At 35.3% G+C, this 20,957-nt stretch overlaps 1 protein-coding gene across 3 annotated transcripts in view; it reads right to left on the bottom strand.

Moving 5' to 3' along the window:
- The window catches only part of KIF18A (kinesin family member 18A), a 107,183-nt gene that overhangs the window by 9,403 nt on the left and 76,823 nt on the right, over positions 1 to 20,957 (bottom strand). For 2 of the 3 annotated variants that reach the window (XM_060104435.1, XM_060104437.1), the window contains exon 17: positions 17,480 to 18,819. In XM_060104435.1, the coding sequence (XP_059960418.1) occupies positions 18,737 to 18,819 (83 nt within the window). In that variant the 3' untranslated portion in view covers positions 17,480 to 18,736. Of the gene's footprint in view, positions 1 to 3,881; positions 3,966 to 17,479; positions 18,820 to 20,957 lie in introns of those variants that run through there. The other variant, XM_060104436.1, reaches the window with a different exon arrangement.

The raw sequence follows: 20,957 nt of genomic DNA, 5'->3' as shown, positions 1-20,957 counted from the left end.
AGGAAAAAGACAAGGATGTCCACTCTCATCACTTTTATTCAACATAGTTTTGGAAGTCTTAGCCACAGCAATCAGAGAAGAAAAAGAAATAAAAGGAATACAAATTGGAAAAGAAGAAGTAAAACTGTCACTATTTGCCTATGACTTGATACTATACCTAGAGAATCCTAAAGATGCCACCAGAAAACTACTAGAACTAATCAATGAATTTGGTAAGTTTGCAGGACAGAAAATTAATGCACAGAAATCTCTGGCATTCCTATACACTAACAATGAAAAATCAGCAAGAGAAATTAAGGAAACACTCCCATTTACCACTGCAACAAAAAGAATAAAATACCTAGGAATAAACCTGCCTAAGGAGGTGAAAGACTTGTACTCAGAAAATTATAAAACACTGATGAAAGAAATCAAAGATGATATAAACAGATGGAGAAATATACCATGTTCTTGGATTGGAAGAATCAATATTGTGAAAGTGACTATACTACCCAAAGCAATCTACAGATTCATTGCAATCCTTATCAAACTACCAGTGACATTCTTCACAGAATTAGAACAAAAAATCTTACAATTTGTATAGAAACACAAAAGACCCCGAATAGCCAAAGCAACCTTGAGAAAGAAAAACAGAGTTGGAGGAATCAGGCTTCCTGACTTCAAAGCATACCACAAAACTACAGTAATCAAGGCAGTATGGTACTGATACAAAAACAGAAATATAGATCAACTGTACAGGATAGAATGCTCAGAGATAAACCCACGCACATTTGGGCATCTAATTTATGACAAAGGAGGCAAGAACTTACAACGGAGAAAAGACAGCCTCTTCAATACGTGGTGCTGGGAAAACTGGACAGCTACCTGTAAAAGAATGAAATTAGAACACTCCCTAACACCATACACAAAAATAAACTCCAAATGTATTAAAGACTTAAATGTAAGACCAGACACTATAAAACGAAGCATAGGAAAAAAACTGTCTGACATAAACCACAGCAAGATCTTTTATTGATCCACCTCCTTGAGTAACAGAAATAAAAACAAAAATAAACAAATGGGACTTAATTAAACTTAAAAGTTTTTGCACAGCAAAGGAAACCATAAACAAGACAAAAAGACAACCCTCAGAATGGGAGAAAATATTTGCAAATGAAAAAACAGACAAAGGATTAATCTCCAAAATATACAAACAGCTCATGGAACTCAATATCAAAAAAACAAAGAATCCTGTTAAAAAATGGGCGGAAGACCTAAATAGACATTTCACCAAGGCAAACATACAGATGGCCAAGAGGCACATGAAAAGATGCTCAACATCACTAATATTAGAGAAATGCAAATCAAAACTACATTAAGGTATCACCTCACGCCAGTCAGATGGCCATTATCAAAAAAGCTAGAAGCAATACATTCTGGCAAGGGTGTGGTGAAAAGGGAACCCTCCTACACTGTCAGTGGGAATGTAAATTGATGCAACCACTATGGAAATCAGTATGGAGGTTCCTTAAAAAACTAAAAATAGAACTACCATATGACCCAGCAATTCCACTACTGAGCATATATGTTGAGAAAACCATAATTCAAAAAGAGTCATGTACCACAATGTTCACTGCAGCACTATTTACAATAGCCAGGACATGGAAGCAACCTAAGTGTCCATCATCAGATGAATGGATAAAGAAGCTGTGGCACATATATACAATGGAATATTACTCAGCCATAAAAAGAAACGAAATTGAGTTATCTGTAGTGAGGTGGATGGACCTAGAGTCTGTCATACAGAATGAAGTAAGTCGGAAAGAGAAAAACAAATACCATATGCTAACACATACATACAGAACCTAAAAAAAAAAAAAAAGGTGCTGAAGAACCTAGGGGCTTGTCAGGAATAAAGATGAAGACGTAGAGAATGGACTCGATGACATGGGGTGGGAGGGCGAAGCTGGGGTTAAGTGAGAGTAGCATCGACATATATACATTATTGAATGTAAAATAGTTGGCTGGTGGGAAGCAGCAGCATAGCACAGGGAGATCAGCTCTGTGCTTTGTGATGACTTAGAGAGGTGGGATGGGGGGATGGGAGGGAGGAGATATGGGGACATGTGTATGCATACTGCTGATTCGCTTTGTTGTGCAACAGAAACTAACGCAGTATTGTGAAGCAATTATACTCCAATAAAGACATATTAAAAAAAAAAAGAAGAAGAGTCCATCAAGGGACCAAGAAGATAAAGGAGGAATAAAAATCAACCAAAATGTAAAATGATGAGAGTAAATCCAAGTAAACATTGTATGCAATGATAATTTTGTTTGCAAGTTAACATATAGGACAAATTCATATATAAAGCAAAAGCATGTAAGTCAGGAAAGCCTAAAAAGAGTGTGTGATGATCTTTGTTTTGCCTGGGAGGAGGTAAAAATACCAAGCCATTAGACTTTAGTAAGTCAGTGATGCATGCTGTAATTTCTATTGTAATCACTAAATAGTAAAATAATCCATACTTACAAACTAACAGAGAAAAATGTAATAAATACAACCCCAAAGAAGGCAACCACGAGGGAAAAAGGAAGTATAGAACAAGCAAGACAAAGAGAAGGCAAATATTAGATTGATCCAGATAAAATTGTTGGGTTGTAGGAAAAAATGGTCAAATATTGGTGGTTTCATATAACTCAACCTATGTGAGATAACATATTTACATCCAAATGTATAGGAAATAATGATAACATTGCTATCAGACTTTACATTGTTAACACTGCATGAACCAGTAAAGCAAAGTCTTCAAAGTCCTGGGTGTAAAGGATACTGAGTATAGAATTCTATATTCAGCTAAACCAGTAATCAGTACTAAGAGCCAAGGTGAGATATTTTTAGATAAGGAAGAACTCAGAAAGTTTACTGTCCATACACGTTTTATTTAAAAATTTACTCAAGAGGATACAGTTGCAAAATAAAAAACATATCCAAGTAAATAGACCAACATTAAACACTGTAAATAGAGTATATAATATATAGTCTATTTACAGTATATAAACAGAGAAGTAAAGGAAGAGCTAGAAAGAAATTAAGAGAAGCTGCTTGGAAGATTCTTTGTCAAAGGGTGGTCTTCATATAGACTATAGCTTCTCAACAGGGGAATATGTTGTTCCCTGGGAAAATTTGGCAATGTCTGGGAACATTTTTGGTTTTTACAACTGGATAGGGATGGCTACTGGCATCAAATGTGTAGAGGCCAGGAATGCTGCTCAACATCCTATCTCATTCAGGACAGCCCTCTGTAACAGAAAATAATCTGGCTCCAAATGCCAATAGTGCCCCAAATGTTAATAGTGTAAACTCTGATGTCAAGTATTACATTTCCTTCAACTTGGATCAAGTCATACTTAGTTCTGTATGGATGCCATCTACATAATTATACTAATAATATTGCGACTCCTTAGGAGGATTATGTAAAAGAACAGAACATTATTCTATAATAATATAATTAAGAAAAATTGATGGTGGAGGAAGAAAAGATGGAAGGATGTACACATTACAAATCACCTGGGAATCTTGTTAAAATACAGATTTTGATACAGGAGGTCTGGGGTGAGGTCTGAGATTTTTGCATTTCAAACAAGCTCCCAGGTTTTTTTCTCCCTAGAAACATTTAATATTTTCTTTCTATTCTTTGTGTTTTGAGATTTCCCCAGAAAAACCTCCACAACAATAACTTACTGATCATTTATTTTACGTTTACTATTATTATTTTATTTGAAAACAACTGTTACCAAATGTGTACTATTACAGCCCCCTTTGCCAGTTTTAAATAACTAGAAAGCAAGCAAGCAATAACATTTAAACAAGTCTCACCATAGTACCTTCTTTATGGTGGCTTTCTTTTCTCTTTCAAAGAGGAGTGAGAGCTTTTTGACTTCTTTGTATTTTGATTTTATATTTATCCTCTCTCTGGTCTGAATTCCTGTAAAGTCAGAGTTTTATTCACATGGGGGTGTTGATGTTAAGACATTTACTCATGTATTAATTTCACATTTCGTGATCACTTGCTGGGCACCCCATTCTATTAAGGGCTGCAAACAAAACTGTAAATAAGCCATACAGTCTGGTTGGAGTATTTCTGGGAAAGCTTTTGTCTTCTTGAGAAAAAGAGAGATACATCTGGGGAAACCTTGTACTTTCCTTTTCTTCCTGCCTTGAATACAGATAGAGATAAGAATGACCTAGAGGACTTCAGGGAAAACATTCCTGAGCATTGTCAGGATGCTGAACAAACATCAGCAATTAGTCACCTCCAGATCTGTAGTATGAGAAAAGTCAGTCCTCACTTCATAAGCTACTGTAGTTGGGCATTCTTTTCCTTGCAGCTGAAGGCATTTATGACTCACACAACATATGCAATCACTCAGGAACGGAATGTTTCCCAGTGATGTTGTCAAGCACTTGTAATAATGGTTAATGATACTGCACAAGATTTTAGATTAAGTATAAGTGGTAAAATGGGAGCAAAAGATACAGCTTCATTGCTTGCAAGAACAGAACTAGAACCAATGGTCCAAAGTTTCAGTGGGTCAGATTTGGATTCAACATAAATTAGAACTTTCTAATACAGCATTCCATTAATGGAGTGTGCTATCTTGCAGAGATTAATCTCCTATCCATTAAAATTTTCAGGAGGAGGCAGAAACACCATAGAATGGATTCCAGAACTGCATGGAAGGACAGATGAGAAACTACTGATATCCCCTCTTACTCCAAGGTTCTAATATCAATTTTCAACAATGAGTGTCAAAATCAAAAAGGCTTTAAATCATAAACTTAAAAAAAAATGGTTAAATTTCGAATTCAAATAACCAGAGCACCCCATTTCCTCAATTCTGATTGAAATTACACTGGACAGTTAGAGATCATTGTAATTTCATCTGATTCCTATTCATAAAAATGAAACATTTTATTTACATATAAAAATGTGATTTTTTCCTTTCTTCTATGAGTTAATAGACATAGGAAAATGAAACTATAGTACAGAACCTAGACTTTTAAGCATACTGAAAGGGTAAACTTACACAGGATTAATAAAAGCTGTCTAATAGATGTATAGTATGCGTTTCAATTCAGCAAAAGAAAAGAATTCTTTACTTTTGGCTAAAAATACCCTGTAAACAATTACAGTTATAACTCTAGGTGATTATTTAATAATCTTGACATTACAGGAAAGTTCAACATGTTAAGATGTGATTTTAAAAAATTTCAACCAAAGTTATTAAACAACTCAATGTTTAGGGCTAAAATGAGAGCCTTGCCAAGAATGGCATAGCCACATGTCCCACTGCCCAGAGGGGAGAAATGGCATACACCTCTCAAGGTGTATGACTCACTCACCACCTAAGAGATATAGAACATACGACCCAGGCCACTCTGGAGAAGTCAGAACATATTTTAAAATTTAGTTGTAAGAAATAAATCACTTTACTTTTATTGCTGGTGAAAAAAAAATCACTGTACCATTTGTACAGCATTGGACTTGTGTTCCCCTAAATTAAGCAGCTTGCTTTGCCCTGGGAAATGCCAAACACGAACCATAGTAGGGCCTCCCATTGGATTTCTTGAACACAGGAAAACATAGGATCAGGTACTGTGTTAGGTGTTGAGGTGCAAGGAGGAACAAAAAGGACAAGATTTCACAGGGCTTATAGTCTTGTTGTTGTGAACATCGCATGACTAACATGTGATGGAATATTAAACGCTGATTTATTCTTTTTAAGTGAAATAACTTCTTTCTTGTTTTTCACACTCTAAATAGAAACAGCTCACTCCCAAGAAAGGCAAGCTTATTTACAAATAAGCCAATAGGTTCTGCCCAACATTTATCGCTATACAAACCTATTAGACTATTGGCTCTGATTTTAGTTAAGTAAAATAAACATAAATGACATTTCTGAACCTTATGTGTTTAGGTTAATCTTATAATACCAAATCTAAGGTTTCAAAGTCTAATTGCTGCATGAATATTTACAGTGGGTATTTTTCTACTCAGCTTTTTGTTTTCATCTAAAGTGTATATAGTTTCATGTTTGCATTAGTGATTTCTTTTCATTTACTTTAACTTTTCAACCAGTTATGAATGCTTCTTACTATACACCTGTGGACATGCTGATTGGCCCTTTCACAAATAGACATGTTTGAATACAAAAGAACCTTTTTTGCTACATGTCTGCTAATGCTACAACTGACCTCATCAATATAGTAGTCTGAAGAATTGTTTATTCAGGAATAGGTTTTCTTCCTTCCCCAACCCTAGCATTTTTCTTTCTAATGACACTTCTAATTGAAAAATATTCTAAATCCAAGCCACTTGCATTGCTGAGTCATGCTAAGTTGTACAATATTATGTTTATTTCCATCTGGCATTAGATAATATGATAGGATCTAGAATCTTGAATTTTTATTTAAATATGTTTCAGATATAGATATGTTTCAAGGTATCATGAAACTACATACAATTCAGGATTTATCTTGCAAATGTGTTCTATACATAGCTTTTGTGATGGTCACTAAAAAGCGAACAACTATAACATTTTTCATTGTACCAAATGTGCTTTTATTATCCAAATGTTAAAAATTATTGCCATTCATTTGAAGAACTTGTTAAGCATCTAAAATTTTGTACCAGTAAGTATCTGGAATATGCCTTGAAGCAACTTCTGTTTACAGACAAGGTCTGTAAGATATCCAAATACCACTGTGATGTGTTTACAGTTTATACAAGAATGAAATATCAAGTCCTTTTGGGTGCATATTTCTAAATGAGCATTAAATGAATTGGGAAAAAAACTAGAAAATTTTCATGTCTGGTGCATGCCAAGTGAATGATTGCATTCATCTTCCCTTTGCAGCTTGCTTTTGGTTAATGAAGAACTCTCTCTAATGGTCATTAAGGTCATTGCTGGAAATTAGTTTACTTTTGTAAATGGATTTCACCTGGAGATGCCATTTCTCTGCAGTCAACTGTATCATCTTGGGACTATGAGCAATGATGCTGAACTACTGACAGATGGAGAATTTTGAAATGAGTTCTAACTAATTCTGACAGCCATCACTTCCCACCACCCTTAGTTAAAAAGTAACTTTCAATAGTGGGAAAGAAAGATGATGAAACTTACCCAATACCTACAAAAGATGCTTAATATCATGAATTGTTATCCATTATTTCTTTTTTTGGGAGGGAGAATGAGTCGATCTAGGGAGTTATGATGACTACTAAATAAAACCAAAAGTTCATTACACTATATCTCCTACAAAATTAAACTTACAGTCATAAGGAAGCAGTCTCCCAGGAAAAATCATTGTTAGAGGAATCAAAAAGTATTGTGTTGGTCAAAAAGAAGCACTAAAATTCACCTGCAAGGTTTGTCTAGTTCAATTAATTCTTAAGGCTTGTCTTTAAACTTTCCATGAAATGGAGAATAGCAACAGTACATTTCTTCAAGAGTCAAGATCATCCAAGTATTTAAAGTATTATTATTTAAGATAATACCTTTGACTGGCTGGGTACCACAAAGAGCTAATAAGCTTGGTCACTGCTTCAAAACAGAAAAGGTAAGCAAGAGGGAGGCCTCTCTCATTATAGACTCTGAAAGCAAGAGCTAGAATCATGGACTTTGGGCCTTCAGTAGCGTAAGCACCCAACTGCTTGAATGATTTATATTCTAGTGGGAAAGTTTCAGGATGGCTTTTCCCAATTAACAGCAAAAGAAATGTGTTTGGCAGATGCATTAGCTTGGAGTTAAACACTGATTTTGGAAAAATCCACATGAAAGATGCCCAAATTATATAGGCCTATGTTACTAGAATTACTGATGGATGTTCTACCTTTTCCCAGCATGCATATCTCTTTTTGACATCTTATATCCCCCTCTGGCTTTGCTGCTCTTGTGCCAGTGATGGCCAGACAGAGAAATGCAAGCTCTGTTGATGCTAATACTTGGCTTTTTTTCTTTTGGAAAAGATGGAAGGATGTTTATGAGGGAAAGTTAATGGAATTCTATGAGATAAACAGGTAAAGAACAGGAATGTAAAAATTGTACATTTCAGTAATGATAACAATGTAAAAAATGTGGCAGCACTGATCATTCTAATAAAGGTGAGTAAGTGTGTTTGAAATGGGGATGGAAACTTGAGGATAGATGGAATTGAATAATGTAGTTATGGGTCACCTGTGCATGGGGAGTGATCTAATTCAGAAATTCAGAGGACCATGTGTGAAGTTTTGGTGTATATTTATATGTATATGAAAGGAGGAAAGAAGGGATAGAGCGAACATGAACAGATTAGAGTTTAAGTGATCACTCTGATATAATAAAAAAGAAATTTCAGGTTAATAATGGAAAGAACTTAAATGTGGCCATATCTTTGAGAAGTCGTATAGTACAAATAAGCATTTTACATTGGGAGTTTGGGAAAAACTAATCCCTCACATCTCTTCTCCTCTGGGTTCAAAACCAACTGAGAAGTAGATATGAGATCCGGATGGGAGTACTAAGAGTATAGAGCTTTTCACTACTTCTCTCCAAGTTCAGATCTTGGAATTCTTATCCAGTCAACCCCATGAAGGAACATGGCTTACCCAATGCTCTTTGAATGCAAATGAGAAAGAAAGAAAAGGCTGAGAGCACAGTGAGGCTCTTGGCTTGTGTCCTGACCCTGGCTGTTTACTGCGTGGAACTAAAATATGAGAAAACACAGGCCACGAGAAGGCAAGAGAATGTAGCAAGAGGCCAGGCTCTACATGAAGTAGAGTAGTACCATTCTACACTTTAATCCAGACCAGTAGAACAATGTGGAACAATGGATGTTGGGATTTTACTATCCCAGATTAGATAGGTCACTTCTCTAAGGGGAGAAAAAATAAGAACGTGGAGAAAGAGTTTCTCTATTTCCTCTCAGAGAGAGTAAATGTTGGATGAAGTTTCTATTTTATGAGCAAATGAAGGAATATGTAAAGACAGAGAAAATTTTTCTTCCTACTCTCTTCTGTCATTTTTTCTGGTTGTATTATTCAAAACGTTTTCAGTTGCAAATGACAGAATATCAATTAAAAGTGGCTCAAACACAAAAAACCTGTATGTGAATGTTTATAGAGGTTTTATTTGTGACAGCCCCTAAATGGAAACAACCAAAATGTTCTTCAAGAAGTGAACAGTTAAACAAATTATGGTATATCCACATCATGGGATACCAAATAAAAAAGGAATAAAAAGGAGTGAATTATTGATACATGTATCAACTTGGATGAATTCAAGGACATTAAGCTGAGTGAGAAAAGCCAATCTCAAATGGTCATATACTGTATTATTCCATTTATATAACATTCTCAAAATAATAGAGATGGAGAACAGATTAGTGATTGCCAAGGGTGAGGGATGGCAGGTGGATGGGTGGATTTGACTAGAAATAGGTAACACCAGGGAGGTCTTTGTGGTGATAGAATAGTCCTGTATCTCAATTGCGGCGACGGTTAGATAAAAAAGCACACATGATGAAATGGCATAGAATTGTGCACACATATTGTACCAATGCCCATTTCTTGGCTTGATATTGTGCTATAGTGATGTAAGAACAATTGGGGAAACACTGGGTGAAAAGTACACAGAACCTCTCTGTACTATTTTTGCAACTTCGTGTGAATCTATATCTCAAAATAAAGAGGAAAAAAAAGAAAAAGTGGTTTAAGTGAAAAAGAAAATACACTGGTTTATGGAATTGGGTAGTACAGGGGTTGAATCTACCTAGTTTTAGGCAAACCTGGATTAAGGAGCTCAAGAGGTGTCATTAGGAGCTTTCTCTCTTTCTCCTTTTCTCAGCTCTGCTTACTTTTCTGTGTTGACTTCATTCTGCAGACAGCTTTCTCCATGAAGCTGGGGAAGATGTCAGAGATCTAAGCTTACCTGATCCTAATTCCTTGTAACCCAGGAAGGAAACAAATTCTCTACCATTCATAGGGAAGACTCTGAATTTCTTTTTAAAAATTTTTATACAATTTTTAAAGGTTACACTCTATTTAGAATTATTACAAAATACTGGCTATATTCCCCGTGTTGTACAGAACACCCTTGTACTGTATCTTAACACCCAAAAGTTTGTACCTCCTACTCTCCCATGCCTTCCTCATCCCCACTGGTAACCACTAGTTTGTTCTGTTTGTGAGTCTGCTTCTTTTTTGTTATATTCACTAGTTTGTTGTATTTTTCAGATTCCACATACAAATAAAAATTCTACAGTATTTGTCTTTCTCTGTCTGACTTACTTTACTTAGCATAATGCCCTCCAAGACCATCCATGTTGCTGGAAATGGCAAAAATTTCATTCTTTTCTATGGCTGAGTAGTATTCTATTGTATATGTATACCACATCATCTTTATCCATTCATCTGTTGATGGATACTTAGGTTGCCTCCTTATCGTGGCAATTGTAAATAATGCTGCTGTGAACATTGGCGTGCATGTATCTTTTCAAAGTAATGCTGTTTTTTTCTTTTTTTCAGATATATACCCAGAGGTGGAATTGCTGGGTCATATGGTAGTTCTATTTGTAGTTTTTTGAGAAACCTCGATACTATTTTCCACAGTGGCTGCACCAATTTACATTCCCACAACAGTGTATGAGGGTTCCTTTTTCTCCACATCCTCGCCAACATTTGTTATTTGTGTTCTTTTTTGATGACAGCCATTCTGACAAGTGTGTGGTGATACCTCATTGTGGTTCTGATTTGCATTTCTCTGATGATTAGTGATGTTGAGCATCTTCTCATGTGCCTTTTGGCCTTCTCCATTTCCTCTTTAGAAAAATGTCTATTCAGTTCTGCCCATTTTTTAATCAGATTGTTTGTTTTTTTGATGTTGAGTTGTATGAACTGTTTATATATGTTGGATATTAATCCCTTGTCGGTCATGTCATCTGCAAATATTTTCTCCCATTCAGTAGGTTGTATTTTCCTTTCATCAATGGTTTTCCTTTGCAGTGCAAAAGCTTTCAAGTTTAATTAGGTCCCATTTGTTTATTTTTGCTTTTATTTCCTTTGCTTTAGGAGATGGGTCCAAAAAATACTGCTACGATTTATGTCAAAGAGTATTCTATGTTTTCCTCTAGGAGTTTTACAGTATCTGGTCTTACATTTAGGTCTTTAATCCCTTTTGAGTTTATTTTTGTATATGGTGTTAGAGAATGTTCTAATCTCATTATTTTACATATAGCTGTCCAGTTCTCCCAGCACCACTTATCAAAGAAGACTGGGAAAACTGAATTTTGGATCAGATGTCCTCTTGGAACCAATTGTTGTTATCAGGAAGATGGACTACACTGAGTGGTCATGATGGGCTGGGGGAATGTGTGTATGTGTGTGTGTGTGTGTGTGTGTGTGTGTGTGTGCAGAGCTAGTCCATTAGGAACTCACTGAGGAAGAGTGGTTTCCCAAAGAAAAAGTGAAACTGTCTCATCAAACTCAGATTAGGTGGACCAGGCAAAACAAATGTCTGCTATATTACTAAAATGTCAAAATGACGACTCTGTGGACATGTATAAATACTGATAATCTAACTTGCAAAACATTTGAATAATTATATAGTATAATGAAGAGAGGTTACAGGTTTAAATTATATGTGTTTCAGGGAAGAAAAGTAAAGGCTAGTAAGAATGAACAAAACTTGGTAATTAACTAAAGACCTACAAGAAATATGGTTCCAAGATGTGTGGCAAAATGAATCTCAACAACACTGCAATGCAAGTGAAGTTGATAACGAAAAGTTAGAAATTCACTTTGGTCTTTAAATCATACAGAGAACCAAATTTTATAGGTAAAATGATGATAGCTGAAATAGCTTAAGTTGAAGTTTTGGAAAAAAAAATAGAGGCCCTCTAACATTGATGCCAATATTTAAAAACACACACTCAAACTTGGAAAATATGTTTTACAGGCAAAAACCCCACTTGTAGTTATCTATTAAGCTCAGTGGTAGCTAGGGACTTTTTTCTCAGTTGGGGGCATTTTAGGTGGTGCTCTGTAGCACAAGACAGTAAAAAAGTTGTTGGCTGCTGGGGATGTATTTTCAGTGAGTAGATTCTCTTCAAACTGTAGGGGCAGAGCTAACTGGGGAGTCACTGGTTCAGCTGACTTGAAATTGAATAGGGAGGTGGAATGAAGGTAGATTTATTTGGAGAAAGCAGAGGAAGCAGAGAGAACATATAGTAAGAACAGTCAGGTGATGATCTTTCAGGCTTAGTTCAAATAGATTAATATTTTTTACCTGATATGAAGAATTCAGGGGAGCAATGCACTTGGAATATTTTCAGGTAGCACTTTGAACTGACTGAGATTTGGGGTGGGAGTTAACCGATATTAATAATTGTTATTAGGAAGAACAGTAGGGAATAATAATTTTAAAAAAACCACGTGATTCTGAAACAGCCACATGAAGGGAGAATGGGAAAGGAATGTGTGCAGAGGGTGGTGGTATTAAAAAGGATTCCCAACATTTTATATTTGAGAGGTGGCTTGTAGAGAATAAGAATATTCTTCAGGGATGAGAAATGAGGCTGAGGACAGTATTCTTGTCCAAAGTTGTGATCACAGAACTGTTTTCCTCTCATGTCACTAATCTTAATTATACCAAACATACATCTTTCACCTTCCATCTGTTTGAAAGTATGAGAATAAACTACGTTTTCATTCTTTTTTTTTATTATTATGGCTCCTGGCTTATTTTGTCTTACGTCTGCTTTAGATACACACACATGACAGAAATATCTCAGAACTAACCCTTCCTGACAACTTTTTGATAGACTAATCCCTACAGTGGCTTTTATGCAGTATCTGCCATTTGCAAAGTTTGAGTGGTTTCTTAAATGATGTTCACTCTGAGAAGTATGGACTATCTGTCAACTACTGCCTTTTGGGGGAAGTTACAGGAGAGGAAGAACTTAGTACTCTACATATACATTTCACAAACAATTGTCCTGTGCTGATTCCTGAAACACAAGGTTGTATTTTGTCTTAGTGTCCAAGTTGTGTTTTCAGACTTTGATTATAGAGTTTTAATGCAAAAACATTCAGAATATAAATCAGTGATTTTATAATATATCTTGAGTAGTTGTCAACAACTTATGAGCAAGTTGTGAATATGCAACAATACTATGTGATATTTTGATTGCAAAAGACACATAAAATTGTCCTTGAAAAATCAATCCATAGGATTTGCGAATGCCTTCAGTGATATTAAAGACTGCTACTAATATTTTACTAATAATACTTTAAATTGTTTTTGTTTTTGATATAAACAATACGAGCTAAACATAAGTTAATTATAACTATAAAACGCATTGAATAAATCTTTCTACCAAATCACAGATAACCATGGGAGGGGAATTTGTTTTCTGTGGCAGATGCTTTTTGTATAGTTATCTATCTATCTATCGAGGGGAATTTGTTTTCTGTGGCAGATGCTTTTTGTATAGTTTATCTATCTATCTATCTATCTATCTATCTATCTATCTATCTATCTATCTATCTATGCAGAGTATTAGCCCCACTGTAGATGAAGGCAGTGTATCAACTAGGGATAACAGCAACTCTTTTGTACCAAGCTGAGTTCCAAGTCCCAACTCTGCTACTGTGATCTTTGGCAAAGTAACTTTTCTAAGTGTCATCTTCTTCTTTTCTAAGTAGAAGAATAAATACATTTTGTCTATAAAACATCATGTGAAATAACTGTGGCTAGGAGATTGGAAATGCAAAATATTTTGTTTAAGAAAAGCAATATAATATACATGGTGTACTTATATAACAACACCTATGGGGTCTGAGGCAACACCTCATAATCAGACATTAATATTTCTGCAGTATGAACTTTCTTAGTATGAACTTTAAATGTTCATACTAGATGGGATAAATAAAGACCATCAATAGTCTCACATTAGTGGACGTAAGATTTTATGGCCAAAAATTACGAAAACAAAAAACTTCTGATTTTCAAAATTTGTGAATTTCTAGAATTGTAAATGAGGGACTGTGAGTCTGTAACATCTACTTTAAAGGCTTGTGGTGAGGAATAAATGAAAAATGCATTTAAAGCGATTATCACATGATAAGAGCCCCCAAAAGTAAGATTATTATTAAGAGCTATTGACTGATGGCTCCTTCACAAATGATGGGACACTATATAAGGCCTGTGACTGGAAGTCTCTCTCAAGGCAAGGTTAAAATGTCTGATATGATTCTAGAACTTGCATCTCCACTAATACCAAAGCTCTAATTGAGCAGTTATCTTAGATATCCAAGTTATTCAAATGTGAAAGAACCAAAGGATAATTTAAAATAAAATACATTTTTTATGAATACTAATCCATTTTTAGATTATTAAGCAAAAATTCAATATTTATAGTTAGTTCTGCTATAACTATTTTGAAAACATGATTTTGCTCCAACACCATTTATTATATCAGGGAACAATTTGAGCATAATGTGCATTTTGCATTTGTTTATGAGAGATTTCATCCAAATGAAACATTAGGTGAACACAGAAAACTGCACGTAGGTGAACCAAGCCATGGAGGTGTGCACAAAACACACACAACTCTCAGGAACAATGTGCCACAGCCATCCATATCTGGTGTTACAAATTTCTACCTGATTCAGATCACCGGCTGGCCTGTCATCATTTCATTTTAACCCACATGCTGCAACTCTCCTACACCCGCTTCCATGAGCAAACTTCACTTCATTTTCAAGGCAAAGTGCCATAATTAGAGTAGTATTTATGCATTTATTAATGCTTCACATGTAAAATGGGGCTGTTTATATTAGGTTTCGGTCTTTCTTTTACTGTGCCAATGACAAAGCTTTTGAGTGTTGTGCCCCTAACCCCATTTGTCCCATAAGCCCTGTGGTTTCATTGCACAATTAGGCATAGTTCAGTGATTTTTAGGAACACATATGCCCTGTTATAGCAGAGCTAACTGTCGTTCATCATACCTGGTGTGTACTGTACCTACCTTTTGGCATGTAAACAAAGTTAATACAATATCCAGGCACATAAGAACAAGTACTCCCACTAACTTACAGAAGTAGGAAAGCATAATATAAACTTACTTTTTAATATGTTATTCTACAAAAACCAAACTTTGTTTTAAGTAAGTCTTAAATTTAGTAAAAGTGAAAGAGAAAGACTGGTGGAGTTAGCATTAGTGTGTGGAAAGTGGTTGCTCCAAACTGGCACGTAACTCTCTTGAGTTAAACCCCTACCATCATAACTCTATTCTATTCTCTAATCCTCTGTTGATTTTTTTTAACATCTTTATTGGACTATAATTACTTTACAATGGTGTGTCAGTTTCTGCCTTATAACAAAGTGAATCAGCTATACATATACATATGTTCCCCTATCTCTTCCCTCTTGCGTCTCCCTCCCACCCTTCCTATCCCACCCCTCTAGGTGGTCACAAGGCACGAGTTGATCTCCCTGCATTATGCAGCTGCTTCCCACCAGCTATCTATTTTACGTTTGGTAGTGTATATATGTCCATGACACTCTCTCACTCCGTCACAGCTTACCCTTCCCCCTCCCCATATTCTCAAGTCCATTCTCTAGTAGGTCTGTGTCTTCATTCCCGTCTTGCCCCCAGGCTCTTCATGACCTTTTTTTTTTCTTAGATTCCATATATATGTGTTAGCATACAGTATTTGTTTTTCTCTTTCTTACTTCACTCTGTATGACAGACTCTAGGTCCATCCACCTCACTACAAATAACTCAATTTCATTTCTTTTTATGGCTGAGTAATATTCCATTGTATATATAGCCATTATTAATCCAGAACATTGTTCAAAGGATGTTCTCAGGGATATCACCAGGAGTGCTTTAATAAAAGGATGCATTCTTTTTTGTATTAAATAAGAATATGGCCATATTTTCAGACTCATAAACAAGTGTACAGTGATGAAATGAAGCGGTATCTGGGGTGCTTTAAAACACTCCAGCAAAGGAAGAAAAACAAGGGAAAAAAGGGATATTCCAGACAAATGTGGAAAAGTTTGGTAATTGGACTCAGTATTATGATTATATGAGGGTTCATTGTACTATCTTCCATTAAACATTTTTTTTTAAGAGCTCGATGTTTCAAAGGAATTTGGGAGTCACTGGGTTAAACCAAGTAGGATTCTGACTTCAAGACTTCAGGGGCTTATACTGTCAGTGTGCATGGTCCGCGTCCTGGCAGGTTGCCATCCCCACTCTTCTTTGACACGGAACCCTTTCCTTGGCAGAGAGTATCCAGGTGAGCCATGTTCTGTGGACTATACTTTGGACATCATGATATACAAGTTCTAGTGGATACTCCAAAATGTTCTCAGAAACGGCGTACAGCGTTAGTCAGAAGAGACAGCATCATCTAGATTTTCTCTCTGATCTTTGATTTGCCTCATGAAAATTATTTGTTGTCACCTGTCACTAGGAGCAATCAATCTGTGGTAGCAATATTTATAAAGTTCACACTTAAAAATTTTACAAAGATGCCCACACTGCTTTCAAATGAGAATAAAAAAACAAATTGCAAACCAAATAGTATGATACTTTATAAAAAAACAAGTATATAGGTTTGTATATGAATAAAATAAATGACTGGGCAGGGTACCTAAACTATTAGCAGTGGTTACAACTGGGAATGATATTGGTAGTGGGGTGGGGGGGAGGAGGAAGCACATTTTTATTGTTTACAGTTCTTTTTGGAATAACATTGTTTTTTTTTTTTTCCTTTTTTTTTTTTTGCGGTATGCGGGCCTCTCACTGTTGTGGCCTCCCCCGTCGCGGAGCACAGGCTCCGGACGCGCAGGCTCCGGACGCGCAGGCTCAGCGGCCATGGCTCACGGGCCCAGCCGCTCCGCGGCATATGGGATCCTCCCAGACCGGGGCACGAACCCGTATCCCCTGCATCGGCAGGCGGACTCTCAACCACTTGCGCCACCAGGGAGGCCCCAACATTGTTTTTTTAACAAAAATAAAGATAAATTATTTTAGTTAAAAATCAATCTATGGTGCTGGGATAGTGGTCACCCTTAGAGGGAGGTAGGATACAAGAGAGGCTTCTAGAATTCTGATAATTCTCTATTCCTTGATCTGAGGGCTGGTTAGTGGGTTTGTTCACTTTGTGAAAATTCATTTAGCCATATATTTATGATTGGTCTATTTTCTACATAAGTTCATTTAAAAATTGTTTTCCTAGTGAGTTATTAAATAGCACCTTGTTTTAGTTTAAATGCATGAATTTTTTCCTTATTCATATATTCCACAGTTTTCCTTTCCCACATTCATTACTATTTATTCTCTCTAATTTCCCCTTAATGTGATTGCATTGCAAAGGCATTGTTAGTAACTTTTACAGAAGGTGAAATCCCTAGCTGATAAAAATGACAATATAAGAAAATCACTCACGTCTTATGGTGTGAGGTGGACCACGAGGTAGGGTCACCATCCTGCTAGCTAGCCATTCATCAGTATGTGGTAAAAAGATTTCTTTTGAAACATATAATTACCTAAAATAGATGGAAAGGAATAATAGAGACACTAATGTAGCTGATAAATAGGCGACACAACCAAAGGCCTAATGGCAAAAGGAAAACAAAAACTGTCTATGGTTGTTCTCCCTACAGCAGATCCTAGGTATACTTTTACGAATATGGAATTATGAGTGTCACAGCTGGAAGGAACTTCAAAGATCATTATTCCATCTCATACTCTCTCAACTAGATTTTGATTTGAAAAACATGACTAATAACAGAAAGGTCTAAAATTTGCAACTGGTTGTTAAATGGTTGTTTGCTTTGATGGGACAGGTCCTAGGCCATATGAAATTAGAAGTTCATTTAACCAAATACTTGTTGTATTCAGAAGATAAACAAGCCAAACAAAGCAGGTGAACAAGGACATAAGATTAAGTTGCAGCTCCATGTACTTCCTATAGCAGAGAAAATGATTAAAACATCTTCTCATTATCATTAAGGAACCTATGGATTATTTTCAGGTTTGGTTCCAGTGCCACATATCTTGAGCTAATCTGAAATACAAATATACAAAATTAACATTTTATAAAAAAAATAATAGTTTAAGGTGTGTAAGGGGTAGTCACGAGACAGAAAAGCAAGCACTATAAAATCTACATCTTTAATATATCTAGTAGTGAGAAACAATATTAGTATTTTATTCATGAAGACTACTTAAATAATATTTACAACAACTTTATGGGCACATATATGTACATTTGTACATCAAGGTATTTTTGGAAAGAAAAGACCAAATAAATCCTGGGTTATAATTTTATCACTCCTAAATTCTCCTTATTTTTAAAAAACAGTAAAGATAATTTAAGTATACTATTTTCTAAAATGTCCTAATCAACTTGTAGCATAGTAAAACTGAGTTGCCACCATACTGACTTAGGAATTTTAAAGGGTAGCAAATATTTTAGACACTTAAAACACACGTTTTCTGTTGAAATTTTACATTTGCTTAGAATACAAAAGAACAAAACAGATGGAATTTCATTTTCTGCTTGCTGAAGGTATTTGGGTAAACCTAGCTTTTAAGATGGTCTTCTTTCAAAGATTTTTAAGAAGTTTCTGAAAGGGTACTGGCAACAAACCCTTTTAAAAGCTGACTTGTCAATTTCATGTCCCTTGATTTTGAAGAGACTTATCTTAGATTTCCTTTTGAAATACTTCTTCCAAATTTTCTAACCATGGTTGGCTTTACTTTATGGATGTTTCTTTTATATTCTAGAGAAGAAATAAAAAGATACATAAATATGGTAAAAGTATCATTCAAAAAGAATTTTCATCATTCGTTAAACTTCACAGCTGTTAATTAACCTGATTTAAAACAGAACACCAACAAAGAAACATTAATATCCTTGGTTTTAAAGAAGAAATTCATTTCTCCACATTGTAAACTGAACTTTTAGTGCGCATGTACGTACACCCCTTCCCCTGCCCCAAAGCTATCGAGTGAAGTCAGTGAATAAACTACCACATTTACTTCTGTTCTTGAACTAAGGAAAGACTACTTCCGTGAACATTGCTCCCTTTCTTTTGTGCATCATCAATTTTTGTTTTTCCTTCTTTGGATTATTTCCCTAGGGCTTTCAAACTTCCAAATTTTTCCAATTTAGAAGTATCATTTGAGTCCAGTACTTCTTAACGTGCTGATCCTGATCCCATAGCCCTTTTTCCTTTCACGGCTACCTCTAAAATGTGTTCCATCTACATATGTCCACTCTTCTGGTTCTTCTTCAGTGTTCACAATGATTCTCTACTCAACAAAGTGTTGTTACAAAAGGGGGCCACTGACTTCTTTATGGGTCTGTCTAATCTCTTATCCATTTTCTTGATCACATTAGGTTTTAGTTTTAGGGGCACATATTCTCTTGACACTATTTCTTATTTCTCTAAATGCTCAGTAAACAGAGTTTCCTTCTTTCCCACTGATGTTCCTTTTTTTTTTCTTTTTAATTTGTACACTGTTAGTTGGAGTCAGTTGAATACATTCTAAGGAAGGCAGCCCCAGTTCTCTTTTACTTTTCTAGTAATTCCTGATGTGTATTTGGCCATTTTGACTTGGATATCCTAATGTACATAAACCATTATCTTCCCTTAAACTAATACCTTTTTCTAAGTGCTCCATTATCCTTAACAAGACATAATCTTTCCTCTTTGGCAAGTACTGTAGTTTAGTATTCTCTCCTACTGTTTTCTCTATAGATTATTCATCTCTCTTTACATATAAGATATTTGATGCATTTTATACTATTCTTAGAAAATAAGTATATTAGGAAACCTAAGTCTCTATTATTTGAGAATTATCATAAATTTATTATTTGGTTGCAGGATTATGACTTCCTGGAGAACTTTTTCAGAAGACCAATGGGACAGTACATATCTACAACAACTGCATATACACAGTGTTAAGCATTATTAAATATGGCATGTTGAACCAAATAATCATAGTAAATTCTTCTTTTCAGGACTTCATTGTTTGATTTTTAAATCTGCACGAAAGACATTTCCACTGAGCTTAAGGTAAACAACTGCCACTGGGCACCACAAGAAGTAAGGATTTATCAATGCAGCTTGGCAGAGCTATTGAGAAATTTTATATTACTCTAATGAAAAAGAATTGATAGAAAAAATTAATAATAGTTTTCATGTTATTCTTAGACATACTCGTTATCTCATGAAACCCCTTTAAATTCCAAGTGCTATAATTATAAGTTCCTTTAGAGAAGAACAAAACTGGGTCTTAATGATCTTTATATTCATCACAGAACCTAGCACATAGTGACTGCATAGTAAATAAATACTTCCTGATTGAAGTCTTAGGAACTACAGTGTCAAAGAAACATAGGTCTGGACACAAAGGCCTAGAAATTGGTGCATGCTATATAACTCTAGTTTCACTGAAGATGTTTCCTTACCATGGACTCATGTCACCTCCATATGCAATTGAGAGGATGTAATCACCACCATCAGCATTTTTTTTCAACTTGCTAATTGGAGTTAAAATATGCTTGTAACTAGGTATAGAATGGAACCTCACAATAATTGTACAAATGAATCAGAGGCCAAATTATTAAAAATAAGAGGCTAAGAGAAAAATTTCAAGTGGATATATAGTTTATCTGTAAAATATACTTAATCACTAACCTATTAAATAACATAGTTAATTATTTCAATTATTAGTTAAATTATTTACCCACTCTTCTGCAATACGAGGCAGTATGGATAACAAAAAGGGTACAGAATATAGAGTTAGGAGATCCAGTTTTGGGTTCTGGCTCCATCATGAAATATCTCTGTGATCTTGGGTGAGCATGTTTTCTATTTTGCGTCTTAAGTTTTCTTATCTATAACAGGGATAA

This window comes from Mesoplodon densirostris, chromosome 7 (genome assembly GCF_025265405.1).
Source record: "Mesoplodon densirostris isolate mMesDen1 chromosome 7, mMesDen1 primary haplotype, whole genome shotgun sequence".
NCBI lineage: Eukaryota > Metazoa > Chordata > Mammalia > Artiodactyla > Ziphiidae > Mesoplodon > Mesoplodon densirostris.
Note: the sequence above shows the minus strand (reverse complement) of the source record. Positions and strands in the feature narration are given on the sequence as shown.